The following is a 19,989-nucleotide window of genomic DNA, read 5'->3' as shown; positions in this document are numbered from 1 at the left end:
TTTAAGCAAGAAAATTATACATCTTAGATGTTTTGATATAATATAAAAGGATGATTAACTTAGCTTCCAAAACCTTTGAAACCTCTGTAGAACAAGAAAAACTATTCTATGTATCAGATAATCTGAAACTAAAAGAATCTACGTAAACTCTCACAGATACTATTGATCATAGCGTTAGCCAAGCTATTCGCAGTTCTTCGTTCTTTCTAATACTGGAACATGTCAAAGTCTAACGCAACGTATAAAAACACCGCAACTTGTACATGTAAGCAAAAAGCCAACAAAAGAGATATATAATAAAGTTCTTAGGTTAAAGAAGAGAGAGAGAGAGAGAGAGAGAGAGAGAGAGAGAGAGAGAGAGAGAGTGGTCATGGATTGCAGAATGATTAGTGTGAAGAAGGTTGTGGTATGTGACCAGCAATGAATACGAAACCCATGAAGAGAGAGAGAGAGAGAGAGAGAGAGAGAGAGAGAGGGGGTGGTGGTGATGAAGTGTCACTATCAACAGTGTTTCAGAATGTGTAAGTGGTGACAGTCACATGCCGCATCACCTATGCTAGCCTTTTTCTCTCTCTCTCTCTCTCTCTCTCTCTCTCTCTCTTGTGTTTGTTTTTAATATTGTCTTGGAAATTTTACAAATAACACCCTCTATTTTTGTGTAGTAATTTGACGGTATATCAAGAGAACATTCCATTTCTTTCATTTCATTTGATACATGTCGCAGTTAGACTTTACGCATGCGTGGTGTTTTCTTAGCATGTAAAAAGTAAAAGATATATAGAAAGTCTACGAGACCAGACTTTTTCATTAATGCATGTCGCTTCTATCAGGATGGTTCAAAAGATTGGGTGAAATTGATAATAAGGAAACGATAGGGTGTTCTTTGTAATCATCGCACCCCGAGGACGAGGTACGAGTATCTTTGGAAGCGAGGGCCTGAATGCAAAAGGAACCGATAATATTTCGCTATCATATCAGCGTATGATATGCCCGAAACCGTTACGGCGATACGCGCGACCGTCTTTTCCGGCACCAAAGTCGCGCTACCTTTTCTCGCTCCACGAACCACTTGCCCTGCACGTGCCTGCTTCTCTACTGAAGAGGAGAGAGAGAGAGATTGGCAGAGGTGAGAGAAGAGTGCATCAAAACACGACAAGCCTCATAAGACTGTCAGAATGCAGCACCTGTCATACGAAGTAAAAGAACACAATTAATGGATTTTTTTTTTATAAAAAAAGTCCTTCCCTTTTTCTTATTTTTACTTTGTAGTATAAGAAGATTATATTTTTTTTCACCGTTAATGAATTTTTTTTATATAATCTAGTAACCTTTTTTTTTTAAGATAAAAGGTTAATTTCTTTTAAGAGGAAAAACTAAGAGTATAGAAGAAGATAAAAAATTACCGTACCAGCTCTAAAAGTCCAGAAGTGATGAAATAAAGAATAAGTTGTATGTATAATATCTCTAATCAAGTGACGCTTCATAGAGCGAGTATCGACAGGACAACCCCTGTCCGTAGAAATCTGAAACGTTACATCAACTTTTGACCCACGTAGAATGTTATTATATATATATATATATGCCGTGCCCAAAACATCTAGAACTTCTCTCTTTTATTTGTTTGGAAACAAATAAAAAACTTTTACTCTTTACTTTTTCTTCTTCTAACTCCTCCCTTTCGATCTTTTCTTTCACTCATGTGGAGTTATATTTACCTCTCATCCCTGAGTATTATCGCAGCTTTAAATCCATTTGCCAGATGGGTTCATTATAGTTACCACGAGGGGTGACATGACATATCAAAGGGGCTAAGTTTAGCTAGCTATCTTTGCTATTCTTGTGTTAGATCCGCCTTTAATAGGGTTATCCAAATGGGCCAAAATTTTACTACTATAAACTTGAAATATCTAGCAAGGATTAAAGAAGATCCATGCACATTGGTTGTCTTAGGGATTTTGTTTATCATTTTTATCTTGAGATTTCTGATGCTCATTTCTTTGATCGTATACATGGTAAAATTGTACCTTAATTAGAGTTCAGCTCTCTCTGGCCCAGAAATTTGAAGCACCAAAACTTGGAACGCAATGTTGGTTGTTGGCAAGCAGCAGCACTACTCAAAGGAAGCATAGCTGAAGTTTGGGATCAAATTTGAAGCTGCTGCGGAATAGCACGTACAACAAATGGAGAGGGCCCAAGAAAATTACATTTAAGGACATACATATTGTTCTATGTTACATCACACGAGAAAAACATACCACCAACATAAGTGCCAGCGGAAAAGAGATTAGTCCGTGATACTCGCGCTACAACTACACCAAAATTGGAATCATAAAAAGCCTGAAGGCAAGAACTAGAAACGCAGTAGTTGGCATCCCAAGGCATATATAGGCAAATTTGCCTAGGTATCAGAAAATTAAACACGATGATGAAAAATGAAATTATGCTTACCTCTTGCCTTCAAATACACGGCCGTAAGAAGATGAGCAAGAATCTGATAGGTGTGCATCGTTCGCATGAATAACTCAAAGCCAGCTTAACTGGAGACTGTCCTATTTTTTTCGCTGCTTATCTCGTCTAACTTTAACAATCCGCCGGCCAGATTTGTCACCACCTAGACTGCCCATGGAAAAGCCGCCTCCTGGAGGAACCTCTAGATTGCCAGAAGCTTGGAATGGGGATTGGCCCTGAGGAGCAGGACTTTGAAGGCCACCGAATTGAAAAATGGAAGGTCCACCTGATGGAATTGCTGGAGCACCAAATATTGGAGTAGCAGGTGAGCTGCCTGATTGACCAAATGGCGGGACCACAGGCTGACTATTGTCATCAGCCATGCTATCCTCAACATTCATCTGATCATTTCCCAGAGATCCTGAACCGAAACCCGCATTTAGGGTTGGCATCCCAAACATATGCTGTGGAGTTGAATTCACTGCAGTGCTAGCTGCAGTAAATGAGAATAACGAACTCGATGGTGCAGCATACGAAAAAGGTGAGCTGCCTGAAGCAGAACTTGATTGCCCAAAAGTAAATACAGTAGATGGAGCTGCATTAGAACCAAAAGTAGTGGGAAGAATAGACGATGTGGATGACACTGAGGCAGAGCTGAACAAACTTGTCGTTATTTGAGCGGAGGAAGAGCTAGTGGAAGAGCTGGAAGAACCAGCACTGGCAGAAAAAGAAAATCCAGAGCTTGAACTAAAAGGTTGGGAAACCATAGTTGCTGATCCAAACGGTGAAGCACCAAAACCAGATGAGGAACTCCCCAGTCCAAATGTTGGTGAGGCAGACGAACTAAGCTGGCTTACTGAACTCTCTGACAACTGCTGGATCCCAGTTCCAGATTTAGATGACTGATTTCCAAAGACTGCCTCAGTAGAGGTGCCAAAGGTAACACCTGTCTGTGAACCATTACAAGCAACAGAAGAGCTTGAACTAGAAGAGTGGGCTGAAGCACTGAACCCAAAAATGCTGTTACCTGTGCTTGAAAACATCAACGATGGTGCAGGAGCAGATTGGCCACCAGCTAAGCTTGAAAATAAAGTTGGTACTGTTGAAGCACCCAAACTGCTTCCCATGCTCGAAATTGCAGATGATGTTGCTGCAGCAGAGGAACCATTTGCAGTGCTCGAAAAAGTATATGAAGTAGTGAGGTCTGTTGAACTTCTGGCACCTGAGTTTAAAACTGCAGATGTACCTACATTGGTAGCACTATCTATGCCAAATGATGGTAGTTTAGGTGCTTTTGTTTCCATATTTGTAGCAACAGGTTTATCTGATGGCAAAGTTGTCATTTGAGAACCCACCGAAGTACTAGATCCAAATTGAAATGCAGGAACTGTAGGAAATACTGGAACTGCAGGTATGGTAGACAGACCAGAGGAACTGGTAAGGCCAGCCATGCTGGTCGAGAATAATGTACTGACAGGTCTCTCAGAAGATGGCACAACTGAGGCAGCAGAAAACGAAAATATAGGTGACGAAGAATTCAATGAACCATTGGTTAAACTTGGAGAGGTAGAAGAACCAAAAGCAAAAACAGGAGCGGTAACTGATGATAATGCTGCTGAGGAAACAACATTTTCAGATGATTGTGACAGATCTCTTGTTTTCCGCTTTTCAGCACCTTTATCTGAAGTTGAACCATCCAATCTATTCAATTCGCCAATATTGCTGAAGCATAAAATCAAAGGTTTCAAATGATAGTTACATATAGGAAATTAGCATGAATATACCAAAGCAAAATTAGCATTCAGCAAACAAATGCATATTTACAATGAGTAAGAAAAAATTAAAATTGTTGCTTTTCCTCAATTCTAAGATCACTGCCTCTGCCTAAAACTATCACAAGTAAACATCCAAAGAAATAGTACTTCACCAAATCCATGTTAGCAAAAGATCTAATTTATAGAAAATTTAGGATTTTACCAAAAATCACTTTTAATTTAACACAATAAAATTATGAATGCCCCAGGGAAAAAAATACTCAATAGTTGCCTTGAAATTCTTCAAAGAGCCCCTTATTAAAAGTATAGGAAATAGAAAGCAATCTATGACTTCTGAGATAAGGATATTTTCAAATAATAGTAAACCATGTTTATTCATAAAGTTATGGTTCTAACCTTGTACCAGCTTTCATGTCAGATTTGGTGGTGCTTGGCGGAAATGTAGATGTAGGGAATTGCTTGAAGCCAAAAGTAAAACCTGAACCAGCATCGTGTTCACTTTCTTTAACTGGTGCATCTGGTGATGGTCCTGGAATACTAGGCGTAGGAGCTGGCTGCGAATAAGTGCTAGGAGCAGATGCACCATTGAATGTAAAACCAATGGTATTATCAACATGCGCAGGGCTAACTGAAGCCTTCTTGTCAGCCTCACTGAACAAAATTGAACTAGATAAAGGCAAGGTTTTGGGCAATGACATCTGAGCCCTCTCTGCATTTGTTGTTTCATACATCACGACCTTCTTCTCTGGTATCTTTGACTCAACCCTCTTTCCTGATATCTTTGGCTCAAGTTTATTGACTACAACGTTTACTGGAATAGAAGCCTCTCTCAGAATATTACTATCATCATCCAACTCAAGAGTGTCCTTTAAATGCAAAAAGAAATAAATATACATCAAAACATGCAACGAGAGATAAACCTTACTGAAGAGAGGAGATAATCCTCAATAGGAATTCAAAACAGAATCAAATATCTATCAAACAAATATACCATACCTCAGGGACAATCATTTGAAAGCCTCGCTTCTCTCCCAGAGGAACGGCAGCAGAATTTGGAAGTTCATCAACATCAGACTTGCCAAGGCTAACGCTAGAGGTAGATTTGATGGCATCAACACCAGAGTATTGAGATGTTAAAACTTGTGGTACAGCATGTTCTGAAACATATTTTTCTTTCATCCTATCTTGCTTTCCAGAGAGAGACTCTCTGATGTCCAGAAGAGAGGAACTGCTAGCAAGGTCCAAACTACTACTTGTCAGAACATTTATACTCCGGGATGGACCACCATCTTCAATCCTCCTGGGTTCGTGTCCTAGTGACAAAACTTGTGTTGACTTAGAAGGTGCTTCATTTCTCGAGAAGTCCTTTGGGTCAGATGATTTCTCCTTAGGTGAAGGCGCTAGCTTATCAAGCTGCCTTAGTATTTTTCTGCCCATCTCAGTTGATTGGGATGGTATAGAAGGAACACTATCATTATGTGTTCCATTATCTCTACCTTTATTTTCATGATGAGATGGATGAGTCTCCTTTGATGGAGATACCATGGCAGCCTTCTGGCGAATTCTGCGAATAGGACCAACAGATCCAATTTCACTGTCCAAAACAGCACTTCGTCGTTTCAAGGCCTGCTAGAAATGTGCATTAATGTCATTCCTTGCATTATTTTCCTTCTTGAAAATGATATACTAATTTCTATTTCTCATTCTATAAGAAATTGGTCACATTTAAGCAAGCACAGATTTTTCTACTTGGAAATAAAACACAGATAGATGCTTATGCTCAAGGACTTGGTAGTGTCGACATGAGTTCATTTGCCCTTTTCTGATAATACATGAACTTATGATAATTTATTTTGGACTCTCAAAAAGGTCAAACAAATGGACATTGAATTTAAATAAGTGGAGATTCTGAAAATTACACAAATATATGCTTTCAGGGTCCAAAGTCTAGCACTTGGTGATATACATTATTTAAGTAATTAGTTCATGATAAAGCTAAAGATTTAGGGAAATCAGTTATTTAACATTACGTAGCAAAACAAGCTTGTCCCATAACTCCTACATTATCAAGCAAGAAAATGCCATACATTGTTATAGAACATAAAACGGGACATCCCGGTGCACGAAGCTCCCACCTAATAGGGTTATAGGGGAGGGATGTATGATGCTTTTGCAGAGGTTGTTGTCAAGACTTAGCCCATGACCTCTTGGATTCGAGGACAAGCCTTACCATCACACCAAGTGAAGCCATATGCTATAAACCTTGTAGATAACAGGTAATGGCATTATTTTATTAGCATTCTATAATATTAAGATTTCATTATTTGTAAAAGCAGAAGGGATCACACAAGATCCAACCTTTTTCTTCTTCTTATATTGTAAATAGGTGCTCACAATCATGTCCTTATTGAAATAAATATGATGTCATAAAGCTCTAAAAAAGGAGAGCATGGGAATAGACTAAAAGTTCAGATAGGCATTGGACTCCTCGTGCACCAACTATGTAATACATATTTAACATTAGGCCAAGAGCAACAACTAATATTATCAGAAGTCAAAGATCAAATATCATTTTCCAAGATCCATATCAATTAATTCCTGCAAAGATAATGTAGAGCTCAAGATGGTCAAAACATAGATGTTCCATAAAAGATGCAATGAACAAAAATTGCCAAAGTTTTCCCAAAAATATGACATTCTTTCATCTATTAAAAAATTATCTAGTTAAGAATTTAAGTTGCCAAAAAAGATAGTCATGCATCTGCTGAGACAACAAGTTATGGGCTATGATTAGGATATCAACAAATTCTAAAATGGTTATCTATATGTATATAACTGTAAGGGGACCCACCACATGCATATAGTTGTAGCCATTAAAATTGAATGTTAGTGGTTAAAGTGCTAGCCAAATAGGAAGCTCCTCTTATATATACATTGTATATTACATATGTTGCATTGAAGGCCTTCTAACAGACTCTAACTAGCTCACTTGTTACATGAGCCTGGACACCTATTTTCATATGACATGGAGGGCACCCAGTTTGAGCGACAAATTTCGCGAGCTCTTCTGCTTAACTTTCTCTTCTGTTAATTCCTTGCTCTTGTTCGGTTCTGAGCCTTAACTTTTTTTTATATATGCATACATGTGATACTGATTATATGCATATGCAAGAAAATACATGTGCATAATGTAAGGCCCACAACTATAGATTCTTCAAATAAGACAAATGATGATAGCTTTAGGATTGAAGAATGCCTACCTGCCTGCCACTAGAAACCATACTTGTTGGTGGTGTCTGATAAGTTGACCATGGGACTGCATAGACATCTTTGGAAGAAGGTGAAGCCTATACAACAACAAAACAAAATTAATCAGACCTTTTATCCAAGCCTATTTTTATAATTTTCTTTACAATAGTTCTCTGAGGTTCTGCATGGTGGAACCTCTTTCACTTCCAAGGCTGGTAAGCCGAAAAGGGAAAGGAGCTCACATACTAGGAAAGAACCTAGTAAAGAAGCGCAGCTAGACGAAATAAAGTAGTAGACCTTAAAATATGGAGAACGAGACATCCTATAAATTGCCGATCTTCCTCGAGATTTTGGAGTCATATAGCCATTTTCAGAAACCTCGGGAAGTCCAGAAGTGCGCATGGTTGATCTTGGAACAAGTGATACCCCAGATAATTTTGTTGCATATACTTCACTGCTTGCACCTGCTGTGCCCTCATGAAACGCACGGCTCCGCAAACTAATAGGTGAAGGGGAACCTTTTAAAGATCTAGCACCCATATATGCTTTTGCAAGTTCGGCAGGCGAAGCAGATTCCTCCTCAGGAATCTGCAATATATGGTCAGTAACAATACAAACAATGGAGCTAAACTGGAACAACCAAGAGGACTACTGGAAACTAAGCATAGAAAAACTTCAGATCTAAAGAGAATGTAAACTAATATATAGTCTGTACAAAAGTCCTAGATTTCCTTTTTAGATTATACTGATTCAATACTCTATAAAGGCATCTGAAACATATAAATCACATATTCTATATATGTTGCTTGATCATAAGTGATAGCTCCTAACTATGTTTATCAAATTGGCATATACACATGACTGAGGTATGTTATTGATTCCTGGGGTCTGGGAAAGTAAACAAGAGAAATTGGAATAGTGCCGACAATTGTGCATCAACATCAGGTATGTTAATCTTAAGTTATCGTATTGACCATAATTCATCAATATCTAGGCAAGATGCTTTCAGATATTTAAGAAGCATGAACAAGTTGTTATCTATATGGATCCCATATACATTTCAAAATATTAGTCTCTTACAGCTGCACTGCCTCCAGGATGTAAGAACTTCCCATGTAATTCTCCTGCCGAAACATTTAATGCATCCTTGTTCACATTATTGGGAGCTGGATATGACACATTTGATTCAACAGTTCTTGAGCGCAATAATTCTGTCAAATGGTCAAACTCAGCCCTGTATAAAAATAATAATAATAGACCGTTAGATAAAGTTCATCCTAATTGACAAGATAACAAACAAAAGGATTGAAGTATATAAAAAATTTAAAACAAAAGGAAAATAGAAGAGATAAGGAAAGAAGATGACAGACAAATTAATACACCACTGAATTGATTCTAAGCAAAACTTGGCAAAAAGTAAGTAGAGATGTAAAAGCAGTACTGAGTACGTAATGAAAGAAGCCTTAGAACTTGAAATTATTAAGCAAAGTAAGAAGGTAGTGAAAGGAGATCGAGAAAAGAGGATCTGAGAGGAGGTTTTCTAAATCATAAAGCTCGTACAAGGATCCCACCTCCCAAAAAAAATTTCAGCTAGACAGATGGTATCATGAGATGTTTAACATTCATATACTTAGCATTATTAATTTGGAATAATAACTTAGCGGTATTAATGTTGCATAGATACTTATAAGAAAGATTATAATCTAGAAGATTGTGAAGAAAACTACTGCAGATACTTTCCTTGTAAATGTCTTATGCTTCAATAACTGCTCAAATTCAGAGATACTCTTGTCATCAGAAGCACTTGTGAGGTTGTTTCCATCCATAGCCCCACTATCCAAAATTTCAGATGATGGCTTCTGCATGTAACAATTCCAAACAGCATTACAGAAAATATATAATGTAAAAAACAAATCAAGTATACAAGCTTAGAAAAATGATGTGAAGAACAAATCAAGAATAAAGACTTTACACGGTTGGGAACAGAAAGATGAAACCAGGCCCTATTATTGTCAAGAAAAAAAAGATTTATCACAGGGAAGAAAGAAAGAATTTTAAAATCAATTAGCAAATTAACAGATACATAGCTTGCACGTTTGCGCTGAACTCAACTGCCCAGTAGTTTAAAGAGTATGACATAAATGGTTGGAATGCCAATGATAAAGCAAGAGCAACCAAGTTCTTAAACAGACCCATAGAGAACCTTAATAATGTCAGGTGGACACTGCCTAGATGTACATCTGCCACTCAAATAGGAAACACAATTACATCCATGCTTATCAGCCTCATAATTCAGTACTACATCTTCATACATAAGGCTGTATTTAATTCTGATGTTAACTAAAAGAAGTGCACCTCACATTCAATAAGGCCCAAGAGAACATAAATTTTGTCAAATTCATAAGAATCAAGATTTTTCTGATGATGAGAGATGATAAATCATTCCTCTCTAATATAAGATGCACGTTCTACACATCTGTGAAGAAATTCTAAAGCCACAATAATACCTGAGAAAAGTTACCCCCACAATGTGAGAATGTTTACCAGAAAAGAGAGACAAAGAGGCCAGAAAAATAAACTAGGGGCAGCAAGAAATAGAACAACCTCTTCTGAATTCTGATTAAGGTGCTAGATAATGGGTTCATGAGACGCTAAGTTGCATTACACAAGGAAGTTAACCATGATAAATGCTCATCAGGATGGAAAATAATGTATACCCAATTAGAGGCTTCTAACGCTTCTCTGACAGATTTGACTATAAGATTCAGATGGTGGTGCACTAACATTGCAAGCAACATCATATAAAGGACCTCCTAGGTTTTGCTTAGGTTCACACACAATCTACACTAAAATTCCAGAAAGCTTAACGATGCAATTCTCTCTCTAACAAAAAAATGACACTAATATATCCTGCTTCCTGTACTCTAGAACATATTTTGCTATGCATGTGAAGTCAAGACTCTTGAGTATGTTGATGTAAGATTTGTCACTCCCACAAAGTTGTGAGACAATATGATCAACGATAACAGTGTAATAACTTCTTAGAAGTGGAGAGGTTAACTATTAAAATCTGTTTAGAAACCTGACAATTGTCCTTTTAAGGAAATCAAATAATGAAGTAAATTTGGTTTACAACCAATCATTCTCAGTGCAAAGCAGGAAAATCTATAGTGGTGAAAAAGCACATGAAGGTAACACACCTTTTCAAACAAACTTGCTATATGTCTAAACCAGGAGCAGAGATATAATGTACAAAAAACATGCCATCCAGAACCCATTGAAAAACATTTATGCAATATTGCAATTACAACTCAGTGTGATTAATTTGCAAAGTAGTGCCTTGGATGAAAAGGAACGAATAAAAATAGCGCCCATAAAGAAAAGCGTACTGGATTGTGCTAAGAAAAGATATCAATATCTGTGGTAATTTTCAAACTCATAAATAAATACATTATCTAAATTCATTTAATTATCGCTACTTACCAAATAAGTAATTCCAGGAGATTCCTGATTGGACTGAAGATTTTGCCCAGTAAGAGCAATGCCTTCTTGATTAGACTGATGATTTTGCCCTGCACGGGCAATGCCATTCTCTTGATTAGACAGATGATCTTGCCCTGTAAGCGTGAAGCATGCTTCCTGATTGGACTGGAGATTTTGCCCTGTAAGCATAATGAATCAGAGACTATACATTTGGTAAAAAAATTGAGATATTGCAGAAACTGAAAGTAGCTAAAAGATCACCCAGGGTTCTGGAATATAACGAAGAAAATAACGGTAGAGGTTTATGTCCAATTAATTGGTCGATTACATAAATCGTTTCCCCATTCAGCAATACCTTAGGAAACTATCTCCATCATAAAAAGTTTAAAAAGGAAAAGAGTAATAAAGAAAGCTTAGCATGGAAAATAATTTTAAAAAGAGTAAGAAAATATTTAACAAGGAAAAAGAACTTGAAGGCCAGCTCGAGGACCAAAAGGATTACATTTCTCACAAAGTTTTCTCCTTTTTGGTCAGAAAGGTGAAATTAATCTCTCCCGGAAATCATCAAATAAGTTCCAAACAAATCCAGTAACATTTGAAGCAAGCAAGCAAACACATGAACCAAATTTAAATTAAAAGCAATGCCTCCACTAGTCTGAAGATCAGAGAATCAACCAAATAGACACAGCTATACCAAAAACCCTAGCCAACCACAAAAAACCCTAATCGAACCCAACCACCGAAACAGCACAACAAGCGGCTAGAATCAAGGGGAAATCCCAACCTGGAGTCGCCTGAGGCGGCGCCGGAAGCCGCTTGCGGAATACGGAGGAGAAGAGCCTGGAGGCACTACTCGCGATGAATCGCGACGCGGGATCCACTACCTTCGACAACCACCCGTTACCGCCGGACACCGCCGGAACCCTAACTCCTCGAGCCGCCTCCACCGGCCTGTGGTACGGCGTCACCGACGCCCTCGCTGGACGCCTCCGGATCTTGCCCCCGATTCCTCCCCCTTCGTAGGCCCCCGTCGCCATGTAAGAAGCGAAGCGAAGCTAAGCTAAGCGAGGAGAGATAGAGAGGAGAGCGAGAGAGAGAGAGAGAGAGGTGGAATCGAGAGGGAGAAGAAGCGCTCGGGGTTTGGGTTCTCCCTCGCGCAGTTTAGAGGAAAAGAGAGCGAAAGTGTAGGTCGAAGAGAGGGTTGGGAGAATAAGATGGAGAGGGAGGTCGCGAAACTCGCGTATAGTATCCGCCGTCGTATGGCTTCTATCCTGCGTATAAAGTACGTATATTTCCTCAACGCACCCATCACTTAAAACTTACGTGAATATGCGAGCAAAGGTGTACCTTTCTGGCTTTCCTCGTGGCTTCGTCGCTGGGTCTTATTTCGAGTACGCGCCCCGGTGTAATTAAGATTTGGACCCTTTTTGCGACGCGATGGGATGACTACCAGTATGCTTACCACCTCCCATCGAGCAAGTTGAATATAGAAAGCACGGAACTTATCAGACGGTCAGGATTTCGAGATAGACGGGATCGGACGGACGGTATTGGTTTGGAGTTGGGCGTAATTTAGTATCGGGATTTGGGGTTTTTATTTTACGGCTTCTATGCGCGGTGCGGTAAAATTTGGGCGTCGCGCGCATGCGGGGAAAAAGGTTTTGAATTAGATGGGTGGTTGGCGGGGACGAAAATTTTCGTGCGCCCGCTCGATGAGCAGCAGGGGAGAATTGGACGGCCAAGATTGTATATGGACTGAGGGGTATATTTGTCAATATAAGACAGGGAATCTTTGCAGCAAGATTTATTACTTTATTAAGAAAGGATAATCTTTGAATACTTCCTCTTTTAAGATTTCTCAGACGTTGCATGGGAACCACCCAAATATACCTGGTTATTGTGGATCTATTTATTGTTTATTACCGAATAATGCTTTTGATCACATTCTCATAATCTCATTTAAACATCTCAATCTTCCGAAGTACTCATTATCCTCAGAAATCCTCGGAAACTTTTGATACATGTTCTACTTCCAAATCCGACAATATTCGGTTACAGAGCCAGGAAAACATCAGAATTTCATTTAGTAATTGGATTATCCAACTGGGAGTGGGAGTAGAACACTGCAATCTCAAGAGTGACAAATTTTATGAGTCAGAATCAGAATATGTTAAGAGTTGGAGACAGAGGAGCTTCAACAATAATATCATTTCAAGAACATTCTCTCTCTTTTCAACAACCATTTTGTTTGGAGTACAGAATGAGCTAAATCATGCTTGCCTTCTCTATTTAGACCGCAGAAGACAGTCCTAAAGTTAATTGCACTGGGAATGATTTCACTATCTAACATTTCGTGGAGAAGTTGCAATCCATCTTCAGACCTGCCTGCTTTGCAAAGACATGTCATGAACATTGAATAAGTTTCGAAGTCGGGATATGGGCCTTTCAGTTTCATGCGCTGAAAGATACTCCATGCATCTGAAATCATACCCATGTTCATGTAACCACGAATCAACGCCGAATAAGTAACAACTGTTGGCTCACAGCCATTTTCTCTCATATTCTTAAATATTTCTACTGCCTTTCTGATCTCTTTCTCTCGGCAGAAATGAACGATTAGAGCAGTATGTATATGGGTAGTTTGTGGAAGACCTACATTTTTCATTTCTTCCAACTTGTTTAAGGCCTCTTCCAAGTGACCGCCTCTTAATAGCGCATGGATGATACTGCCATAGATATACTGATCTAAGGTGCATCCAATTTTGTCAATCTCGTTTACCAAAGTGAGAGCTTCCTCTATTCTCCTTGCTCTGCATAATGACTTAATGAGCAATGAAAAACCAAGCTGTGTTGTAAATCCTCTTTTACAAAGAGATATAACTGATCTTCTAGCTTCCTCTATCTTTCCCAGTTCACATAGTGAAGAAAGATAGACTTCGACCATCTCTCTATCTGGCATATATCCAGCATGGCTCATTTCTTGGAAAATCTTGATGGCGTCATCTATCTTTCGACCCTTCTTGCCACATAGGAACACTATCATATATTTATAAGTACTACCATTTGGCTGATAACCTTCACTCTTCATCTCCTTAAATGTTTTCAGAGCAAGCTCTGTCAGACCTGCTTGACCATATTGAGCTATAATGATAGTCCACGTGTCCGATGTCACAGGGCAGTCCTTTCTCCTCATTTCTTGATAGAGATGTCTCATGTGCTTGAAATCTTTTGCACTACCGGCAAGTTTGATGGCCATGTTATAGGTTTCTGCAGTGTGCATGTAACCTGGTTGTTTCCCTATCCATGAAAAAAAAATCAAAGCAGCTCGACTGTGTCTCTGACAATTCTTCAGAATAGCCTCTACAATCTCTGGTGTAAAATGAATCATGCTCCTCTCCAAATCTTCTTGCTTTGACCTCCAGTCATTTGAAGATGATAGAATTCTGGATATTCCTTTAAGATCATTTTCTTTAAATCCATTTGTTGTTTGAATGGTGTTGATGTCCTCAGGGAATGAGGGACTTGGAACCTTGTGATCTTCATCAGAAATATGATCAATTTCCTGGTGAATCTGTTCGTTTTCCAGGCTATCAACTTTAAATAATCTCATTATCTTTTCCACTTCCTTAACTTTCTCTAAATCACAATTTCTATTGAGTGATGTTATAACTAAACGAAAATTTTCATCTGTGGCATTTAAATTAGAATGTGACATTTCTTTTAGAAGCTTCAAAGCCTCTATGGGTTGAGAAGCCTTACAGAGTTCCTTGATAAACACTGTGTAAGCCTTCCATGTGGGCCTCAAGCCTTTCTTCTTCATGCCCTCAAAAACACTCCATGCTTCAGATATATGCCCATGACGAACATGACCAGCAATCACAGCTGTAATCGCCACAATATCAGGTTCTATACCACTTTTAACCATATCCTCATACAACTCACAGGCTTTTCTGTATTGATCAGACCTGAAGAGATGCTGGATAATCTGAGTATAAGAAGATAGCATCGGCAGGCATCCAGATTCTTTCATATCATGTAACAACTCTAGTGCCTTTGCGAAGTCACCTTCCCTTAAGAACCCATCAATGAGAAATCCATAATCCTTGATGTCCACAGATGAATTGTTCTTCATGCTGTCCATGAACTCTTTAGCATCAACCATCCTGCCAGCTCTACAAAATCCTCTCAACATGATTTCATAGGCTTCAGCGTCAACCAAAATATTTTTCTTCTTCATCTCCTCAAATACCTGTAGGGCTTCTTTGATATTCCCTGAACTGCAAAAACTCTTCAAGGTTTGCATATAAGCCTTGCTTTCTGAGACCTTTGCAATTTCAATCATGTCATCTCTCACTAACCTAATGGCTTCTGTATCATCTGATCTAGCCAAGCAACTCATGAGCAGTTGGTATTGGTGGACATCAACTGGCATATTTTTAGAGACCATTTCTTTGTAGAACTCCATTGCCAACTCAGACTTCCTTGCATTACACAAAGCTCGAAGGATCGTTTTGTACACTCTACTGTCTAGTTCACAGCCTGATTTCTTCATTACATCAAAGGTTCGGAGTGTCTTGCCTACATGTCCAGCCTTCCCATAATGTGAGATTACAATCGTCCATGTCTTGATGTCCTTCGAACACAACTCATCATCCATTTCTTCCATCAACTTCTCCACCAAATCAAATTCTTCGGCCTCACCAGCTATGTATATCATGGTATTATAAGTCTGCGTCGTGTGGCAAAAGTCCGGTTGGAGCTTCACCCAATTGAAGAATCGAAGAGCCAGGTGGCCCACCTTGAAGCACCTCTTTAGAACATTCTCTACAATCTCCGAGCTGAATGACAAACCCAGCTTGTTTAACTGGTGCTCCATGCAAATTCCACGGTTCTCCGCCCTCACGATCTCTGTAACCTTCTGTACAATTGGGCTAACATCTACAGGATGGCAACTGCCCACATGGGTTTGTTCTGAAGCAGCTTTTTGGGATCTCGGCTGCTTAGCATCTGAAATACTCTTACTCTCTTGGGCAATTTGGCAAGCAGGAGGGGTGCACGTTGGAAGGATGTCTCTGTCCTCTCTAGGGAGTGAAACACTAGAGGAATAGTCATCATTTGCTTGGTCTTTAACTCCTACTATCTCTGTGATAGTTTGGTAGAGGGAAGGAGGGCTAGGTTCCTTTAGGCTGGCATTTTTGGAGGCTGAGGTTTTGCGCGACGGGCGAGTTTTGGAGGACTTAAAGCGAAGGGTAGGAAGATGAAAGGGAGTGGAAAGCGACGATAAGTGTTTGATTAAATTCCTCATTGCATCTCTTGTATCAATTGGAGGGAGGCGAAGCAGATTACCGTTGGGCCGTGCCGTTGAGAAGGAAACGGAGGGAGCCGAGCTTCTCAAGTACGATTGGATCCCTCGCACTCTTTTGGCGCTTTTGGGCCTTGGGCACGACGAAGTCGGTGACTGACGAGCACAATCGCCGACTCTTTCAATGACACGTGTCAGTTCCTTATAAGAATAATGTCGGATTATATCTGGAAACGTCGGATTTATTTCGTGTAACGGACACGTGTCAGTTCCAGAGAAAGCCGTGCGTCTTTTGTTTTTCTCCAGTACATCTACCCCGTTGCATCCCCAGTCATCCACGGATTGGGGGGGAGAGAGAGAGAGAGAGAGAGCAAAATGGGGTGGAAGTGGGTGGAAGACGAACCCTCGGGTGCCGTCACCTGCGGAAGGGGCTTTGGCGAGATCGGGGACATCGTAAGCCCTAACCCTAGGTCGGAACAAGAGCGGTGCTCGACAAGGAGGTTGATGAGATCGACCTGCCGGACCGAGGAAGTGGAGCCCGGGAGGTTCATCAAGAAGTGCGAGAAGACCGAAGAGATTCTTAGGGACTGCATCGGGAGGTAAAAAGCTCGTCTCATCTCTCTCGCCCTTGCTCATGCATTTGTACTTTCGAGTAACTTGTTCGTCGTTTTGTCTTATTCTTTCTCACTTTAATCTACGAGGCTTCAGGTGATTAATGAATCCTGTTATTGTGATACTTGAATTAATTTCATGTTTTGAGATCTTATGTTTCGATCCTTGCATACATGAATTGGTCAATAGGGTTTAACTACCGTATTAGTTGCTTTATAGAGGTAATACGATTCATGCAAGCACATCGTGATTGGGTAGGCACCGAGTCAAAGGTTAAATAAGCAGAAGAACGAGACAATAGGTTTAATGTTTCTATGAATTCATCCAGTATGTGGAAAGATTATAAGCAACAGACGACATCTGCGATGTTTTCTACAGCCAACTTAGCTGAAGGAATAGGTATCGATGCAGCCATGTAACATTCTAAAGTAGTCGTTCTACATAGATTGGACCATCTCTTCTTGCATTCTTAAGACAAAGCATGATTATATACCGGCCACTTCTTTAAGTTCCTAATTGTTCTTTTAAGTTTCTTATTAACAAGATACAGGAGAAAAATAATTCTTCTAAGATACTCCTTGGATATGTTGTGAGAAAGGTCGAATTGTTATTAGCAAAAAGACCTTTGAGAAAAGCTAAAGTTAAAAAAATATACCATATTATTTTGGGTGGGGTTATTGATCTTTTCTCAGGATAAAAGTTGATATTTATTAAAGGCAGGTGTATGCTTTTATTTTTTCCACTAAAGAAAATATTTCATATCTACTACATGAGAGGAAATTAATGTAGAGTTATTGCATTGACTGCCCAAATCATTTCATACATGTCCTGTAACCTCCTCTGAGGAAGAGGTTCATCCACATTATAAAAGTAGCTTGAGGATGAGTCGCAGGATTGCATATGATCATGCCTTGATTGGTGCTTCAACTTCACCATGGTGGTTTCCACTTTCCACCTCTATTTTTCCAAATTGAAAGCCTGCACAAAATGGGCCAATTCTTTTTACACTTACAATGATCTAAAAGGTCTCATTAGAATCATTTTGGTTTTACTGACTTCACATACTTAACTAAGGTGCATTTTGCTGAGATGTCCCAATTGGAAACTACCCGTATCCTTTGGATCTTTAGGCTGTACTTCTATTTCAAAAAAAAAATGTTGAGTTATATGGCTTCTCATGTCTAAATGGGACATTTTTTTAATGTTTATATCAGTTAGCTTTCTTTATGGCCCCATTCTTCTCTATGGTCTATGTGAAGACATGGTTGAACCATTTTAGTTGAGAAAGAAATTATAGGAGATGTGTGACTGGATAAAATTTCTCTCATGAAATATATGCTCCATATATGCCCCAATCCTCTAACCTATTACTTATTTACTTATGCTGTCTGTTATATACACTGTCTGAGGTGGTTTGAAGAATAATCAGAAACGACAATGCTGAGATATACCAAACGTCAACTTTTATCTAAAAAAAAGAGATTTATGGCCACAAGCATAAATTATGTCACAACTAACTCTTTCTGGATGGTGCTACCATAGTCATACTGATTCTAGTGTTGCATGGGCAGAGTCGTTGCAATGTTATTGTCTATGGACCTTGATTACACATTGGGTTCTGACCTTCTGCTCTCTGATATATGGGATAACAGTTGTCAAATTTTCTTTCTAGTTGTAATTCCAATTGGCCTTCTTTCTTTATGATGTTCTTATTTGCTTCACTGGCATCTGGCTATAGGTGCTCTTGTTCTAACATATTTTTCCTATCTCTCTAGGCCTGCAGAAGTGGTGGAATCCAGAACCGAGCAGACTGAAGAAGATGTTACAGATGAAGTGAAACAAGGCTCACTTTCTTTTGGGAATCGGACAGCTGAGCCCTTCAGTTTCCCAGGGCTTCGCAGCGACATCGAAGCTCTTGAGCGAGGATTCTTTGGTGGTCTTGGTGATTTCCTCGAGGAAGCTGAGCGTGCAACAAATGAATTCTTTCAGTCTTTTATCCCCTCTTTCCATCGTAGGGAATCAGTCCCTTTTGGTCGGCAGAACCCTCCAGATAGGCAACTCAAAGGCCCCTCTAAATCACAGACCGATCCTACTTATTCTGAAATATCTGGAGAGGTCATAGATGTATAAGAAACTGTCGGTTTCCTTCTCCCATCGATGCCACACTGGGACTGATTAATATATTGAGTTTTCCCCTTGTTTCTTCCGATATAGTTCAATCAGAGTTAATGAATAAATGAAATGTTCAACCTTGATATTTGATAATACACAGGGAATCCATTTGTACTACATAATGGATGATGTATTATTCCCCTTCTATTTCTTCTCATTGACCTTGCAAGTCTGTTTACAAGTTGATCCCTAGAAGCATTTATCACTTGTCAGACGTGCAGTCCATGCACTTTGGCCCATGTGGTGCAGGCTGTCTTATTGAAGACTTGGAGCGATCGCCGTTACCCAGGTCAAGCTACAACATGATCAAGTGCACTTCCCCTGCATATTACCTCATCTTGCATGTTGCTTTTACCTGTGTAGACTTTGTAGGAGTCATATTTCTTCTTTAGTGGAGACCTTAGTAGCATAAGCTTTTTTCTTATGAGTGGTTGTCTACCATAGCCTAGCTAATAGCAATTCTAATAGTAAAAGCACAAAAAGATTGTTTGTCTTGTTCCTTGGATGGAAAGGAGAAACATTGGTGGGCTATGATATATAACTTGACAGTCTTTCTTGTATAAATTAGCATCAAGAGTAGTCCAACCTGATGTCTTGTTGATTTTTCATACTTGCAGTGTTGGCTATTTTAAGAAATCATTAAGTTGGACTGTCTTGTTCTACCTTTAAACGCCATTTGGTGAGGAATCGTTGTCTAAGTTTTTTTTTTAAAGAAAAACTATGTTCAAATTGTTATATGTTATATATATTTTGCTAGAATGGAGAAGAGACTTCCTGTCATCTTCTCAGCCAAATATATCATGCAAGTCCATTATGGGAAAATGATTTAATAAATTTATTCTGATGCTATCTCAGCATAGGAAAAGAAATCCTTTAATAATCCAGTACAAGTATTAATTTGACACGTTCAAACCACCATCTCAATCTCGTTTATCCACGAGAGAGAGA

General features: G+C 39.2%; 3 protein-coding genes across 4 annotated transcripts; 1 reads left to right on the top strand and 2 right to left on the bottom strand.

Annotated features, from left to right (window-relative positions):
- Nucleotides 1–2,183: 2,183 nt before the first annotated feature.
- On the bottom strand, nucleotides 2,184–12,144 carry LOC140758642 (nuclear pore complex protein NUP1). 2 transcript variants are annotated; one of them, XM_073094883.1, is made up of 9 exons: nucleotides 11,740–12,144; nucleotides 10,956–11,134; nucleotides 9,215–9,331; nucleotides 8,553–8,708; nucleotides 7,770–8,060; nucleotides 7,484–7,570; nucleotides 5,220–5,852; nucleotides 4,620–5,089; nucleotides 2,184–4,170 (listed from the first exon to the last, which is right to left on the bottom strand). In XM_073094883.1, the coding sequence occupies exons 1-9, from the start codon at nucleotides 11,990–11,992 to the stop codon at nucleotides 2,550–2,552; spliced, it is 3,807 nt and encodes a 1,268-aa protein (XP_072950984.1). In that variant the 5' UTR covers nucleotides 11,993–12,144; the 3' UTR covers nucleotides 2,184–2,549. The 2 variants fall into 2 exon arrangements, with proteins under 2 accessions (XP_072950984.1, XP_072950985.1); XM_073094884.1 differs by having other exon boundaries at nucleotides 5,220–5,849.
- Nucleotides 12,145–13,088: 944 nt separating this feature from the next.
- On the bottom strand, nucleotides 13,089–16,585 carry LOC140759604 (putative pentatricopeptide repeat-containing protein At5g06400, mitochondrial). Its single transcript, XM_073096207.1, has one exon. The coding sequence runs from the start codon at nucleotides 16,258–16,260 to the stop codon at nucleotides 13,162–13,164; it is 3,099 nt and encodes a 1,032-aa protein (XP_072952308.1). The 5' UTR covers nucleotides 16,261–16,585; the 3' UTR covers nucleotides 13,089–13,161.
- A 3-nt stretch (nucleotides 16,586–16,588) lies between these two features.
- On the top strand, nucleotides 16,589–19,210 carry LOC140759605 (fra a 1-associated protein). Its single transcript, XM_073096208.1, has 2 exons — nucleotides 16,589–16,856; nucleotides 18,645–19,210. Exons 1-2 carry the CDS (start codon nucleotides 16,633–16,635, stop codon nucleotides 18,997–18,999), a joined length of 579 nt encoding a protein of 192 aa, XP_072952309.1. The 5' UTR covers nucleotides 16,589–16,632; the 3' UTR covers nucleotides 19,000–19,210.
- Nucleotides 19,211–19,989: the final 779 nt, after the last annotated feature.

This window comes from Typha angustifolia, chromosome 4 (genome assembly GCF_048772165.1).
Source record: "Typha angustifolia cultivar Huaian chromosome 4, ASM4877216v1, whole genome shotgun sequence".
NCBI lineage: Eukaryota > Viridiplantae > Streptophyta > Magnoliopsida > Poales > Typhaceae > Typha > Typha angustifolia.
The sequence above is the reverse complement of the archived record's forward strand: the minus strand, read 5'-3'. Positions and strand labels throughout refer to the sequence as shown.

What these genes read in the sequence shown, in the direction of transcription:
- LOC140759604 (XM_073096207.1), bottom strand. Translation starts at nt 16,260, where the DNA reads ATGAGGAATTTAATCAAACACTTATCGTCGCTTTCCACTCCCTTTCAT.
- LOC140759605 (XM_073096208.1), top strand. Translation starts at nt 16,633, where the DNA reads ATGGGGTGGAAGTGGGTGGAAGACGAACCCTCGGGTGCCGTCACCTGC. An exon ending in CTTAGGGACTGCATCGGGAG is followed by an intron (nt 16,857 to 18,644) that starts GTAAAAAGCTCG and finishes CTATCTCTCTAG; the next exon opens with GCCTGCAGAAGTGGTGGAAT.
- LOC140758642 (XM_073094883.1), bottom strand. Translation starts at nt 11,992, where the DNA reads ATGGCGACGGGGGCCTACGAAGGGGGAGGAATCGGGGGCAAGATCCGG. An exon ending in CTCCTGGAATTACTTATTTG is followed by an intron (nt 9,332 to 10,955) that starts GTAAGTAGCGAT and finishes TGTTACATGCAG; the next exon opens with AAGCCATCATCTGAAATTTT. An exon ending in GACATGAAAGCTGGTACAAG is followed by an intron (nt 4,171 to 4,619) that starts GTTAGAACCATA and finishes TTTATGCTTCAG; the next exon opens with CAATATTGGCGAATTGAATA.